The 16,799-nt window shown below is 46.4% G+C and overlaps 1 protein-coding gene across 2 annotated transcripts in view; it reads left to right on the plus strand.

The window, feature by feature from the left end:
- The window catches only part of LOC143961885 (actin-binding protein WASF3-like), an 88,865-nt gene that overhangs the window by 18,821 nt on the left and 53,245 nt on the right, over positions 1 to 16,799 (plus strand). For both annotated transcript variants that reach the window (XM_077472179.1, XM_077471508.1), the window contains exon 3: positions 4,712 to 4,846. In XM_077472179.1, the coding sequence (XP_077328305.1) occupies positions 4,712 to 4,846 (135 nt within the window). The remainder of the gene's footprint in view (positions 1 to 4,711; positions 4,847 to 16,799) is intronic.

A 16,799-nucleotide genomic window follows, 5' to 3' on the forward strand; every position in this document is an offset into this window, starting at 1 on the left:
TGCGGCCTCTCAGCGGGCGGGTGGGCTTGGAGCTAAGTGGCTGCTTATTTGCTTGGATTGGGTCAAATATAGCTGTGCCGAGAGCGTGCTCCCGGGACAGTTACCGGCACCAACAGAAAGTTCCCTATCGCTGCTTGCGAATGGGAGTTTTCCGATAATGTGATTGCCATGAGAGCTAATCACGGCGGTCACATGATCATAAATCCCGCCTCCCTGCATCCTAAACCTCTTAACCGCACGCCGATATACGTCCTAACTTTGAAGAGGAATATCGTTGTTATAGCAGCAGCTAGCTGGTGATCGGATGCTTCTCCTTCCCCGCTATGGAGACGAGCGAGGGGAAGATGGCCCCCACCCGTCTCCATACCATTGCAGGGCGGAAGCAACGTTTCTTCGTGTAAATATGAGATCGGAGGTCTTTTTGACCCCAGATCTCATATTTAGGAGGTCCTGTCATGCTTCTTTTCTATTGAAAGGGATGTTTACATTCCTTGTAATAGGAATAAAAGTGACACCATTTTTTTTTAAAAGAACAGTGTACAAATAAAAAATAAATGTAAAATAAATTGAATTTATTTTTTTTTTTAAATGCGCCCCGTCCCGCCATGCTTACGTGCAGAAGCGAACGCATACTTCAGTAGCGCCCGCATATGAAAACAGTGTTCAAATCACACACATGAGGTATCACCGCGATCGGTAGAGCAAGAGCAATAATTCTAGCCCTAGACCCCCCTCTGTAATTTAAAACATGCAACCTGTAGAATTTTTTAAATGTCGCCTATAGAGATTTTTAAGGGTAAAAGTTTGTTGCCATTCCACAAGTGGGCACAATTTTGAAACGTGACATGTTGGGTATCAATTTACTCGGCGTAACATTATCTTTCACAATATAAAAAAAGTGGGCTAACTGTACTGTTGTCTTATAGTTGGGGGAGGATTAACATCTTAAAGGAGGCAAACCTTCCTAGTTTAGATAGGCCTGTTGTGCGCAGTTGGTTTAGTAGTTGGGAAAGCAGTTTTTGGAAGGCACGGTAGTTAAGATCATAGAGGTGAGGTAGTAAGGGGGCTAACTTCATCCCTAGGTATGGGATAGATTGACTCGTCCAAGAATAAGGAAAAGATCCTTCCAGTAGGGACTTTTGTCTGTTTGTGAGATTCAGCAGGAGGATCAGGGGTTGAAGAGTTTGGCAAGTTTCTTGTAAAATTCGTTAGTGTAGCCATCTTCTCCAGGTGATTTTGGGAGAGGGAGAGTATTGATTGATAAGCAGTGAGGCTGCATTGATGGGCACAGGTGAGGCTGCATTGATGGGCACAGGTGAGGCTGCATTGATGAGCACAGGTGAGGCTGCATTGATGGGCACAGATGAGGCTTCACTTATGGGCATTGATAAAGTTGTTGTTAATATTTATTTTTGTAACTTAATTCTGCATAAAACATTTAGGTGTCATTTCATGAGATAATTTATGAGGGCGTGTTAGGGTGGAATTAGGGGCAGGGTACAGGTTGGGTGGGGCAACTGGTGGCAAGTAACTCTTAGGGCCTGGATAGTAGCTCATGACTTTAAATTTTGAGCCCTGCCATTAGGTATGTTAAATGCCTGATGTTTTATCTTACAGATACTATGCATGCATCTACTCCTGAAGAGTGAACAAAGAGTCACGAAACGCTGTACAGTTACAATACAGTTCAATACAGGAGGAATCAGATTTTTGTTATGATTATGTATGGCCAGTTGGATTATATATAGTCGACACTATATTTAATTATGTATGAAATGCATTTATATGGATTCATTACAAATCAGCTTGTTACCATTTTATCCTTTTTTTGTATGCAATATTTATTCATTTATAAAACAACAATGTTGGAAACTAGTTATTCATTGGTTGTATGTGCTGTGCCTTCAAGTTCCAGGACAAATAAATTGGTTGTATGGAGAAATCGCTGAAGTAGACATGGCAACTCCAGTGTTCTCCACTTGCTTCTGGGTTCCGTGTTGAGCAGCCAGCCTGATGCATTGTGAATATAGGAGGTCAGATGCTTAGCACAGGTGCCATTCAGAGAATGCCTTATGTTTTCTGAATGAAGGCAAAGCATGCTCTGGTTGAGTAAGGTAGAGAGCCACCCGCCTCTTCACCTTATCCAATCAGAGAACGTTTACATTTATTCAGAACATGCAAAGCATTCTCTGAATGACACCCATGCCGAGCAGCCAACCTCCTGTGTTCAATAAGTGCGGCCAATTAGTGCTGGGACCCAGGAGCAAGTGGAGATCACTGAAGCAGCAGTGTCTTACTTAGTGATTCCCAGCTTCCAGGGGCATTGGCTAGTATGATATCTATACAGTTACATTTATTCAAGTTGGACCAGTATAGCTTTGTATAATATAGCCAAACGTGGAATTATTATTTGAGGAGAGTGCCGCTGATTTTCCAGGTCAATGCAAATATGGTATGGAAGATTAACTGAAAATGGCAGGGCTAGGCAGAAGCAGTAAATATAGAGCAGTCATGGCGAACCTTGACACCCCAGATGTTTTGGAATTACATTTCCCATGATGCTCAACTAAACTGCAGAGAGCATCATAGGAAATGTAGTTCCAAAACATCTGGGTTGCCAAGCTTCACCATCACTGATAGAGAGGAAAGGGACCCAAATAGCAGAACTAGGCATTGGTCAAGCAAAGGCACCACTGCTTAGAAAATCTTCTCCTCAATCATGCTTCACTAGCGAGATGATAAGCCCAGTGTGGACATTTTACCAGGTGATTCTAAACCTGTTTTACAACTGTGACATCACCCTAAAAAGACCCTTTCAGCACAGAAATATCAAAATTACTATTGCTGATTTTGAAGGTTTAGGGTCCTTTCACACTGATTAGGGTCCTTTCAGCACTGATCCGCCCCGTCAGGGCCGTCTTTAAGACAGGGCAAAAGGGGCAGCTGCCCAGGGCCCTGTCATTGTTGTGGGGCCCAAAGTAGCTGCCTCATACTTGACAACTATCCCAGTTTTCATTCCCTTGTCCCTTGAAGTTTTAGTCCTGTGCTGCTACTAATGCTGCCCAGCTCTGTCCTATTGTTGTGTACAGATGACTCACCTGCAGACCTGTGTTTACATGTAAATACTGGCATTCATATGTAAATAACAGTCACATGCATATGTAAATAGCTGAGGCCAACGGCATTGATATGTAAATAAAGGCAGCATTCATAGGTATATCATGCCCCCCCTGCAGTGAGGAGAAGATGTGCTGTAACCTATCGCAAACCAGTGAGCAGTATTACTGTACAGTAATCTCTAGCAGCCAATCAACAAGCAGAAATGTGCTGTAACCTCTAGCAACTAATCAGTGAGCTTTAAGGAGTGCTGTAACCTCTAGCAACCAGTCAGTAAGCAGTAATAATATACTGTAACCTCTGGCAACCAATCGCAATCGTTGCCTGATCTGATACAGTAAACTGGTTTTAAGTCTAGTTGCTATTTATTGTATGCCTCAGAGAAGGTGGAGAGCGAAATTGCATGGTGGGGGGGGGGGGCCCTAAGGAAATTTTTGCCCAGGGTCCAATCAATATTAAAGACGGCCCTGCGCCCCGTGGATATCGGCTTGCACAGCGTGGATCGCTGGAGCGATCTCCGCTGAGCAGGCAGAGGACAGGTCTGTCTCTGCACACTGCGCAGGGACGGACCTGTCACAACGCTGCTCTCCCCTATGGGAGATCGGGTGACGACGGACCGCAGTGTCCGTCATCACCCAAACTGATCTGATGACGGATGGAAAAATAGCCTTTTCCTCCGTCACACTTTTTCGGATCGGAGCGGCTCGGATGTCAGCGGACATGTCACCGCTGACATCCGACGCTCCATAGAGCTCTATGGAGCATCCGTTCAGGTCCGCCTGAAAGACTGACAGGCGGACCTGAACGGATCGTCCATGTGAAAGGACCCTTAGGCTTTAGAGCTGACATCCTAACCATTCCAGCACTTCTTGGGGAGTCCTCTTACCTGAAACAAGGGTGAACATATCAGGTCTCCTGTTCTCTAGTTGCATGCTTGTTCTCGGTATGTGACTCACCAACTAGTGAACAAGGATAATGATGACAGACTCTGTAGCTTGCACACTTCAAAACCAAGTCAGGAATAGCAGCTCCCATGTTTGCGGTGGTAGATTCCCTCTAAAGCCCCGTACACACGAGCGGACTTTTCAACATCCAAAGTCTGACGGAATGATTCCGGCAGACTATTCGATTGTGTGTGGGCTGCAACGGACTTTTGATTCGCAAAAGTCTGACAGACTTTAGAAATGGAACATGCTTCAAATTTTTCCGCCAGAACTCTGCCGGACCCAGTTCCTACCAAAAAATCCGCTCGTGTGTGTGCTATTCCGACGGACTAAAACCGACGCGAGGGCAGCTATTGGCTACTGGCTATGAACTTCCTTATTCGAGTCCAGTCGTACATCATCACGTTCGAATCTGTCGGAGTTTGGTGTGATTGTGTGTGGCCAAGTCCGCTCATTCGAAAAGTCCGTCAGAACTCTGTCGGAACTCCGTCAGAACTCCGTCGAAAGTCTGCCGGACTTAAGTCCTGTTGTGTGTACGCGGCATAAGGCATAGCAATGTGTGACAGGCAATATGATTTCAACCTCATTTCCAGCACATAGTTAACCAGCTTAGTTTACTTCCATTTTTTTTTTTCTTCCCTGTTACGCAGGTCGACATGCAGAGGACATCTTTGGGGAGCTTTTTAATGAAGCAAACAGTTTCTATATGAGGATGAATTCCCTGCAGGAGAGAGTGGACTTACTTGTCATCAAAGTAACTCAGTTGGACTCCACGGTGGAGGAAGGTGATTACTCACAGTTTAATACCACCATGGGTTATTATAGAACACTTATGTGTCCTGTCATTTAGACTGAAGCATCATTTCCCACAAAATGATTATGTTTATACCTCTTGGTACTTAGTTGTGTTGCGGAAACATTTTGGCACTGCTTCAATGTATGGAGAAGGACTAGCAACATTAACAGAGAGCACACAAGTGCTGTTATTTGTATCTTACAATAAAAAAGCATGTGCCACAAGAGGTCCATTAGAAAATTCAGTCACTCGTTGGGGACACAGGCACAAAAATAATTTGTCACAAAAAAAAAAAAAATTGGAAGTTATATGTGTTTCCTACATTTCTTTCTTTGCTAGAAATAATGAAACTTAAGGCTTTTGTGTGTTTATTTAATAAGACAGTGAAAAGATGATGACTCTTAGATGTACAGTTATCCATAGCAACAAACCAGCTTTTGATTTACTTCATTAAGAAATGAAATCAGACATCTGGTTACCATGGATTACTTCATTTTGCACATCAATATTGTATTTTGCACTGCTCTATCGGACAAGCCTCACTTTATTCATTGTAAAGATAATGTATAATTAATGATCATGATCAGTTATAAAACATAATTTCAAGTAATCGGTTATTGAAGGACAGACAGAAAATAGATGATGAATGAATAAATTAGACATGAGAAGGATATGAACAGATAAATGACTGAATGAACAATAACAATTACATAGTTACATAGTTGGTAAGGTTTAAAAAAGACACCAGTCCATCCAGTTCAACCTGTGGTGTGTATGTGCATGTGTTTAGGTCAATGGTAAATCGTATATCCCTGTATATTGTGATCATTAAGATGCTATCTAATTGTTTTTTTCCCTGCTGATACCACTGCTTGTGGAAGAGAATTCCACATCCTTATCGCTCTGACAGTAAAGAACCCTCTAAGCAGTTAAGACCCCTTTCACACCAGGGCATTTTGCAGGCGCTATAGCGTTAGAAATAGCACCTGCAATCCGCCCTAAAAAAGCTGCACCATTGTCTGTAGTGTGAAAGCCTGAGGGCTTTCACACTACAGCGGTGCGCTGGCAGGACGTCAGGGGAAAGTCCTGCCAGCAGCTTCTTTGGAGCGGTGAAGGAGCGGTGTGTTTATCGCTCCTCCACCGCTGCTCCCCATTGAAATCAATGGGGCAGCGCTGTAATACCGCCGGCAAAATGCCGCTATTGCGGTGTATTGCTGGTGGTTTTAACCCTTTCTCGGCCGCTAGCGGGGGGGTAAAAGCGCCCTGCTAGTGGCCGAAATGCGCCAAAAATCTGGTGGTAAAACGCCACTAAAAATTGCACGTTTTACTGCCGACACTATGGGCGGTGTGGTATGAAAGGGGTCTTAAGGTTGAACCGATTCTCTTCCAATTTCAGTGAATTGCCACATGTCTCTTTAAACTCTCTTCTAATGAAAATTTTTTTCCCTATGCTAGGGTCACCAGTAAGCTATTTGTACATCGCTATCATATCCCCTCTCAAGTGTATCCTCTCCAGACAGAATAAGTTCAATGCTTGTAGTCCTTCCTCATAACTGATGTCCTCTAGTCCCTTTATTAGCTTTGTTCTCCCTTCTTCTGAACTTTTTCCAGCACATCCTTCTTGAGGACTGGTGCACAGAACTGGACGGCATACTCAAGATGCAGCTGGACCAAAGTCTTGTAAAGTGGGAGAATTATCGTTTTATCCCTGGAGTACATCCCCTTTTTAATGCATGCTATAATTCTGTTGGCCTTGCTTGCAGCAGCTTGGCATTGCATGCCATTGCTCAGCCTGTCATCTACTAGGACCCCCAAGTCCTTTTTAATCCTGGATTTCCCCAGAGTAGTGATGGACGAACTTCCGACGGGACGTTTCGCGAACGCGAAACGCGAACGGACACAAACGTTCGCGAAAACGACCGTTCGCCGCGGGCTCCATTGACTTCAATGGGAGGCGAATTTCGCAAACCTTTAGGTCGAATTTGCGGCCACGGGGTAATTATTAGGGGGTAGCACGTAGTCCCACCACCTGGACAATAGCATAATACATGTATGAGGTGAATTTGGGATCGATAACTACAAGCATTTTTTTTTTATTTGGGAAATTGTTCTGACAATTCAGGACTATGGAGCTAATGAAGGCAATGGAGGAGAGGGAAGGTCAGGGACCAGGGTAGGCAAACAAGAGGGTGCAGGAGATACAGAGCACTGACAGCAGCACCGTAATACAGAGCACTGACATCAGCACCGTGACATACAGCGCTGACAGCAGCTCCGTGACATACAGCGCTGACAGCAGCTCCGTGACATACAGCGCTGACAGCAGCTCCGTGACATACAGCGCTGACAGCAGCTCCGTGACATACAGCGCTGACAGCAGCTCCGTGACATACAGCGCTGACAGCAGCACCGTGACATACAGCGCTGACAGCAGCTCCGTGACATACAGCGCTGACAGCAGCTCCGTGACATACAGCGCTGACAGCAGCTCCGTGACATACAGCACTGACAGCAGCTCCGTGACATACAGCGCTGACAGCAGCTCCGTGACATACAGCGCTGACAGCAGCACCGTGACATACAGCGCTGACAGCAGCTCCGTGACATACAGCGCTGACAGCAGCTCCGTGACATACAGCGCTGACAGCAGCTCCGTGACATACAGCGCTGACAGCAGCTCCGTGACATACAGCGCTGACAGCAGCTCCGTGACATACAGCGCTGACAGCAGCTCCGTGACATACAGCGCTGACAGCAGCTCCGTGACATACAGCGCTGACAGCAGCTCCGTGACATACAGCGCTGACAGCAGCTCCGTGACATACAGCGCTGACAGCAGCTCCGTGACATACAGCGCTGACAGCAGCACCGTAAGCAGCCCCAGGAGGAAGTCAGCACAGCACAGGGATGGTGTGATCCCCTCATAATAAGAACCCCCAGGAGGAAGTCAGCACAGCACAGGGATGGTGGGAGCCCCTCATAATAAGAACACCCAGGAGGAAGTCAGCACAGCACAGGGATGGTGGGAACCCCTCATAATAAGCAGCCCCAGTAGAAATATGACACCGCTCAACCTCTTCAAAGAGGAGGGTAGGGGCATATAGTACGGTGTGCTTTTTTGGGTCAGGGAAGTGAGCCAAATGAATTAAGAAGGTCTGTGTGCTTGATTCCAAAAATTGTTTATAGACATATACATGGTCTACTGATCACATGTGTTGAATTCCTCCGAGATCCATGCCTCATTCATTTTTAGAAATGTGAGGTAGTTAACACTGTGGTGAGCTAGGCGAGTACGCTTATCGGTCACAATCCCCCCTGCTGCGCTGAACGTCCTTTCGGACAGGACACTGGATGAGGGGCAAGCCAACAGTTCGATTGCAAATTGGGCAAGCTCTGGCCAGAGGTCAAGCCTGCCCACCCAGTAGTCTAGGGGTTCATCACTCCTCAGAGCGTCCACATCGGCCGTTAACCCAATGTAGTCGGACACCTGACGGTCTAGGCGTTCCCTGATGCTGGATCCGGATGACACCTGTCGATGGGTCGGCTGAAAGAATGACCTCATATCCGAAGTCACCAACACATCTTCAAACCGGCCTCTTCTTGCAGGCGCTGTTGGATTGGTACCCGCAAATCCTTCTCTGGGAGTGGGAATTGCTCCTCTGCCAGCGCACGCAAAAGCAGAATGCAGCATTTCTCGAAGCAAGGCCTGGAAGTGCTGCATTCTGACAGCCCTCTGCGACGGCGGTAACATTTCCGCCATTTTGTGTTTGTACCGGGGGTCTAAGTACGTTGCCACCCAGTACTGGTCCTTGACCCTCATGCTTTTTATACGGGGGTCCCTATTAAAACACTGGAGCATGAAGGCCCCCATTTGCACTAAAGTGGAAGCGGTGTGGTGGCCTGGCTCCTGCTCATCATCCAGGATAATGTCGTCCTCTTCATTCTCCTCTCCCCATCCTCGCACAACAGGGATCCCAGAAAGGTTTAAAGCATGCTCTTCTTGCTCCTGCTCATCCGCCCCGGCACCATCCTCCTCTGACTCCTCATCAGACTCCTGTTGTTGACTTGTCTCAGATAGAGTAGCCCCCCCTGGGAATTCATCCAGCATTGCGACTTCCTCATCTTCCCGCTCCTGCTCCTCCACAGCCTGATCAATGACACGACGCAATGCACGCTCCAGAAAGAAGGCATAAGGTACCATGTCACTGATGGCGCCATGGCTGCGACTGACCAGTTTGGTGATCTCCTCAAATGGCCGCAGAAGTCTGCATGTGTCGCGCATGAGCAGCCACTGGCGCGGTGAAAAAAAACCCAGCTCCCCAGAACCGTTTCTTTCGCAGAGTTCATACAGGTAGACGTTAACTGCACGTTTCTGCTGGAGCAGCCTATCAAGCATATAGAAGGTTGAGTTCCATCGCGTCGGGCAATCGCAAATAAGACGTCTGACCGGCAGATGGTGTCGCCGCTGAATGTCAGCAAGGCGAGCCATGGCCGTGTAAGATCTTCTGAAATGGGCCGAGATTTTCCTTGCCTGCCGCAAGATGTCCTGGACCCCAGGGTATTTGACAAGGAATCGCTGCACGACCAAGTTTAAGACGTGTGCCATGCACGGCACGTGCGTGATTTTGCCCTGTTTCAATGCGCTAAGCAGATTGGCACCGTTGTCACACACCACTTTACCAACTGTCAAATTGAGCGGTGTTAGCCACTCATCTGCCTGTGAACGCAAAGCTGAAAGGAGTGCCGGGCCAGTGTGGCTCTTTGCTTCCAGGCACAACAGACGCAGCACGGCATGGCAACGTCTCACCTGGCATGTGGAATAGGTTCTGGGGAGCTTGGGCGGTGCAGTGGAAGAGACGCTAGCAGCGGAAAAGGAGGAGGCAGCTGAGGAGGAGAGGGAGGAGGATGGAGTAGGAGGAGGAGAAGAAGAGTCAGGCCTGCATGCAATCCGTGGCGGTAAAACCAAATCTACACGGGTGCCACGGGTTACATGCTTGACGGCCGTCAGAAGGTTCACCCAGTGGGCAGTAAAACTGATATACCTTCCCTGCCCGTGTTTGCTAGACCACGTGTCTGTGGTCAGATGTATCTTGGCACCGACACTGTGTGCCAGAGATACATTCACTTGCCGCTGAACATGGCCATATAGCTCTGGGATGCCCTTCTCTGAGAAATACTTCCTTCCTGGGACCTTCCATTGTGGTGTTCCAATGGCCACAAATTTGCGAAAGGCCTCCGAGTCCACCAGTTTATATGGCAGTAGTTGGCGGGCTATGAGTTCTGACAAGCCAGCCGCCAACCGTTGGGCAAGAGGGTTATCCGGCGTCATCATTTTTTTACGCTCAAACATTAGGCCCACGGAAGCCTGCCTTTTTGCAGAAAAATGTGAGCTTGGCGTGATGGAAGGTGGAGTGGAGGACAATTGTGAGGAGAGAGGAGAAGGAGAAGTAGAAGACGAGGCTGGACGGTGAGAGCCTGCAGTGTGGCTTTGTGTGTTCCGTTGCTCCCACTGGGCTCGGTGATGGCTGCTCATGTGCCTTCTTAAGGCGGTCGTCCCTAGGTGAGTATTGGGCTTACCGCGACTAACGCGTTGACTGCAAAGATTGCAGATGGCAACGCTATTGTCAGCAGCGGACACGTTAAAAAAAGCCCACACTGCGGAGCCATGTGCCGGTGTCCTGGGAGCGCCAGATGTGACCGTACATGGTCGATGACTCGCTCCTGATACATTTGCAGTCTGCTTTGTCCCTGCTGTGCAATGTAAGTCATTGCTGCTTCTCCTCCCTATCTGCTGGTCCATATCTCCCTCTGAACTCCCCTCCTCTTCCTCTCTTGTGGGCACCCACGTGACATCACTAGACACGTCATCATCAACGTCACCTTCCCCACCGCTATAAGTAGAGTAGGCAGCAACACCGGGGACCAACCTCCTCCTTGGGCTGATCTGGGTACTGGCGTCAGACTGCTGAGTAGCGCTTGTTGCTACCTCCTCTTCCTGATCCAATACCAAGAGTGGCTGCGCATCAGAAATGTCCTCTTGATATGGATCGGAAAATAATTCCAGTGACTCAAGCGGAAGGTATGTGGTGGTGGTGGTGGTGGTCGTGTTGTTGGTGGTAGTGTCTTTGGGGGTGCACATAGCAGAGAGTGAAGAAGAGGGTGCAGATCGAGAGGATGAGGAGGGTGCAGAAGAGTAAGGCTGAGCGAGCCACTCAACCAAGTCTGGTGCATCCTTTAAAGTAATTGAACGCACCTTCTGCAACTTCCCACTTTGGCTCAAGCCTGTTGCTCCTGCCCTACCCCTACCACCCCTGCGGAAGGGCCTGCCTCTTCCTCTGCATGTCATTTTTTAAATGACCCTGTGACAAAACTCTTAGTCCCTATACCGCTGAAGGACTGCTGCAGTATAGGTGAGCGGTCAGCAGTGGTGCACGTCAACCCTATCTATTGTGGACCTATAGCGGTCCTTACAGAACAGCAGACTGTACCGCACTCAAGCCTATGTACCGTAGCACCCTATACCAAGTTACCAGTCCTTATAAGAACTTTTGTGGACCAAGCAGGTTGTGTATTAGTGTTTAGCAGACTGTACGTCAGTCCCTATACCGCTGAAGGACTGCTGCAGTATAGGGCAGCGGTCAGCAGTGGTGCACGTCAACCCTATCTATTGTGGACCGATAGCGGTCCTTACAGAACAGCAGACTGTACCGCACTCAAGCCTATGTACCGTAGCACCCTATACCAAGTTACCAGTCCTTATAAGAACTTTTGTGGACCAAGCAGGTTGTGTGTTAGTGTTTAGCAGACTGTGCGTCAGTCCCTATACCGCTGAAGGACTGCTGCAGTATAGGGCAGCGGTCAGCAGTAGTGCACGGCAACCCTATGTATTGTGGACCGATAGCGGTCCTTACAGAACAGCAGACTGTAACGCACTCAGGCCTATGTACCGTAGCACCCTATACCAAGTTACCAGTCCTTATAAGAACTTTTGTGGACCAAGCAGGTTGTGTGTTAGTGATTAGCAGACTGTACGTCAGTCCCTATACCAATGAAGGACTGCTGCAGTATAGGGCAGCGGTCAGCAGTAGTGCACGGCAACCCTATGTATTGTGGACCGATAGCGGTCCTTACAGAACAGCAGACTGTAACGCACTCAGGCCTATGTACCGTAGCACCCTATACCAAGTTACCAGTCCTTATAAAAACTTTTGTGGACCAAGCAGGTTGTGTGTTAGTGTTTAGCAGACTGTGCGTCAGTCCCTATACCGCTGAAGGACTGCTGCAGTATAGGGCAGCGGTCAGCAGTAGTGCACGGCAACCCTATGTATTGTGGACCGATAGCGGTCCTTACAGAACAGCAGACTGTAACGCACTCAGGCCTATGTACCGTAGCACCCTATACCAAGTTACCAGTCCTTATAAGAACTTTTGTGGACCAAGCAGGTTGTGTGTTAGTGATTAGCAGACTGTACGTCAGTCCCTATACCAATGAAGGACTGCTGCAGTATAGGGCAGCGGTCAGCAGTAGTGCACGGCAACCCTATGTATTGTGGACCGATAGCGGTCCTTACAGAACAGCAGACTGTAACGCACTCAGGCCTATGTACCGTAGCACCCTATACCAAGTTACCAGTCCTTATAAGAACTTTTGTGGAACAAGCAGGTTGTGTGTTAGTGATTAGCAGACTGTACGTCAGTCCCTATACCAATGAAGGACTGCTGCAGTATAGGGCAGCGGTCAGCAGTAGTGCACGGCAACCCTATGTATTGTGGACCGATAGCGGTCCTTACAGAACAGCAGACTGTAACGCACTCAGGCCTATGTACCGTAGCACCCTATACCAAGTTACCAGTCCTTATAAGAACTTTTGTGGACCAAGCAGGTTGTGTGTTAGTGATTAGCAGACTGTACGTCAGTCCCTATACCAATGAAGGACTGCTGCAGTATAGGGCAGCGGTCAGCAGTAGTGCACGGCAACCCTATGTATTGTGGACCGATAGCGGTCCTTACAGAACAGCAGACTGTACTGCACTCAGGCCTATGTACCGTAGCACCCTATACCAAGTTACCAGTCCTTATAAAAACTTTTGTGGACCAAGCAGGTTGTGTGTTAGTGTTTAGCAGACTGTGCGTCAGTCCCTATACCGCTGAAGGACTGCTGCAGTATAGGGCAGCGGTCAGCAGTAGTGCACGGCAACCCTATGTATTGTGGACCGATAGCGGTCCTTACAGAACAGCAGACTGTAACGCACTCAGGCCTATGTACCGTAGCACCCTATACCAAGTTACCAGTCCTTATAAGAACTTTTGTGGACCAAGCAGGTTGTGTGTTAGTGATTAGCAGACTGTACGTCAGTCCCTATACCAATGAAGGACTGCTGCAGTATAGGGCAGCGGTCAGCAGTAGTGCACGGCAACCCTATGTATTGTGGACCGATAGCGGTCCTTACAGAACAGCAGACTGTACCGCACCCAAGCCTATGTACCGTAGCACCCTAGACAGACCAAGTTACCAGTCCTGATAAAGAGCTTTGTGGAACAAGTGAGTTGTGAATGATTAGCAGACTGCAGCAGAAGGGCAGCAGTCAAGTATAATATTCTTTCTATATTTGGAAGAAAGAATATTATACGTGTACAAGCCTATTACCGTACCACTGATACCAGTCCTGAAAAGAACCTTTGTGGAACTAATAGTAACAGCAAGTCTTTAAAATTATCCTCACTGCCTGACACACTGCTTCCTGCCTGTCCCTATACAAATTGGCAAAAAAGAGTAGGCTGGAACGATTAGCTGGAACAGCTCTTTTGTGGACCTGATAGTAACAGCTAATGATGATGATGATGATGATGATGAAGAAAGACTAATCTGGCTGAGCTGTCCCTAAAATAGCAGCATACAGCGCTCTGTCCCTTTATCTAAACTGACAAAAGAAACTCAGGCTGCTGACCTAACACCTATACCAGTCCTGAAAAGAACTTTTGTGTACCAAATAGCTAGCGTTTTCTCTGTCCCTACTCCACACAGGATCCTTTCCCTACAGTGACAGAAGAAAGAATGTAAAATGGCCACCGGATCGGGTGTATTTATAGGTTAGGGGGAATGTCCAAGTGTCCATGAGCTGTCATGTCTCAATTGGTTGTCCTGTAACACATGATAAACGTGTCACGAAAGGTTAAAGTTCTTGTATACATTAAACACGTAAGTCCGCCGGGGCGAACGACGGAAAAAGGCGTTCGAACCCGCGGACGGCGAAAGTCGGAAATTCGCCGCGAAACGACCGCCGGGCGAACCGTTCGGCCATCACTACCCCAGAGGTTCTCCCTCTAGCAAGTAATTTTGTCCACCCCATTTTTTTTTTTTAGGTCTTCTTGTAAGGTTTTCAATTCCTGCGCAGAAGTTATTGCCCTGCTTAGCGTTGTGTCATCCGCAAATACTGAGATTGAACTATTTATCCCATCCTCTATATCATTTATTAATAAATTAAACAGAATTGGTCCCAGGACAGATCCCTGGGGGCCCCCACTTATCACACTGGACCATTCTTAGTACTCACAATTTATCACTATCTATCGCCACCCTTTGGACCCACCCCTGTAACCAGTTCTCTATCTAAGTACATAACCTATGGTGCCAACAAACATTTGTGGGGAACTGTATCAAATGCCTTTGCAAAATCCACATACACCACATTGACAGGCCTTCTTTTATCCAGATGACAGCTCACTTCTTAATAGAATGTTAACAGATTGGTCTAGCAAGAATGATCCTTCATGAATCCATGCTGATTACTACTAATGATACTATTTTCATTACATGAATGAATTATACATGTTAGATGCTCTAGTTTTCTATCATTTTTAGCAGTCCCCATCTTTTTTGCAATCTCTCACATGATTTTAAATTAAAAGAATATTCCAAAATAAAGCAAATGTAAATGGGTATATATGATTATTTGACCCAAGCTTGTGTTCGGAAAACTGGTAGGTTTGTTAGATTTGGACTGACATCCACAATAGTCACAATACAATATAGAGTCGGTAACCATAATGTCATACTGAATGGTGTCTCATGACTGCCACAACTAATGTCACTATACCTGTATATTGTTACCAACCAGAAAAAGTATTCCCTTTTGGTCACAAGAGATGACACACCTACCTTACTTCTAAGGACACCACTATGGATGTTCTTATTGGATTTACAATAAAGTCCTTGGAAAATATAGTGCTGGGTTTCATTTATGGATTGTATACCTTTCGTGGATTTCTGTTTTAATATGTTTATTTGAAATTCGAATAAACAAGAATAAACAAGAAAATACAATCTGCTCCTTGAGCGCCCTCGCAGGGGCTACAAAACATGAATACAAATCCAAAGGGCAAACCATCACATTGTACTTATAACAAAAGATAAGTAGGGGATGGTATCGAGACTGGCTACCGTACCGAACAACTTGTCCCCTTGTTGTCTCTGGGGGGAAAGCCCTTCTCCCACTACCCCCTTCCATGGGGGGCAGCAGTATTTGTTAGCAATGAGAGAGATTATAAAGAAGAGTGAAAGAGATAGGGAACAAAAGAAAGAAGGTTAGAGAGAAGAGAGGGAGGAGAAAGGAAGGGGGAAGCTCGGACGTGGACGCCTCGCTGAGGGGAGTCAGACCAAGCCCAGACATGCGGCTTGGAGCGCAGGGAACTCATAGGAGATCCACGGCTCCCAGATTTTTAGAAATTTAGCATGAGAATAATGTACAATACTGGACATGCGTTCTTGAAGTAGCATAGCAGTCATGTGGGTTTTAACCCCTTGGAAATCTACCCGTTGGGTCTTCCAGGCTTGGGCAATGGTCCGCTTGGCCGCTATAAAGAGATAGGTAGCCAGCTTCTGCTGAGGGCCTCGCAAACCAGGTATCGGACAATGAAGGAGAGCTAGCTTAGAATCCCTTCGGATCGTTAAGTGAAAGAGTGTCTACAGCAAACCAAAAACCCTAGACCAGAACCCCACCAGCCTTGGGCAGGCCCACCATGTGTCCTTTTTCGTGGATTTCTAGGGACTGCTTAACAGATATGCTAATCTCCTTAAGGCCTCCATTGGATAAATCTTTCAAAATCACATTTTCATGCTGTTGCTGCAGGCAATTACTCTTTTAGCAGTCCCATGAGTGACACGGTCCATAACACGATATGGCCCTTTTATTGGTACATTACCTTAGAAAGGAGTTTTGTTAGTCCATGCAAAACTCACTTTAGAGTGTTTGCGACATTATGTTGCGATGTATTGCAATATTATTATTACGATATGTTTAAAACCAACATTATGTTTTGATGAAGAAAGTTGTAAAACGTTGATAAAGACAATTCTCTTACAGAATGTCAGATTCACAGCTTTGTAAATATACCCAAATATATGCTGTGCCATTATTTACAATTTTTTTTATATCTATATCTTTTTTTTTCCTGTTTAACACAACATGAGAATTAAGAAGTTATACAGTACAGTATATTGCACATATCATACCTATCAACATAATAATGATATTTCCTATCTGTTTTTATGAATAATATATAATTAAAATAATAAAATAGAACAACTTGTTAATGGGAAACAGCTGTACAGGTTTATGTCTTAACAGTCACTAGCCCAAAATATCTTCCATCATAGAATCAAATTATTGCCAACTCGCACTTAGGAGCTACTATGAAACAAAATGACACATACGGTACATCCTACCTTCTGGGCTACACTGGATGTTTTAAAGAACATGTTAAAACTGGTTGAGGAATGTAAGAAAAATAAGACTTTGACATAAGATACCTTTTTTAAAAGAGTTTCAGTAAAATTAACAAAATTAAATGAAACAATTCCTCAGCTTTAAAGTGTGTCCAGCGTTGGTAAGTTAGACCATGGTGTGATGCTACAGCTTTGGTTGATTTTAGGTCCTGTTGA

Source organism: Lithobates pipiens, unplaced genomic scaffold, assembly GCF_037356315.1.
Source record: "Lithobates pipiens isolate NorthernLeopardFrog02 unplaced genomic scaffold, aLitPip1_a1.2 Scaffold_1, whole genome shotgun sequence".
NCBI lineage: Eukaryota > Metazoa > Chordata > Amphibia > Anura > Ranidae > Lithobates > Lithobates pipiens.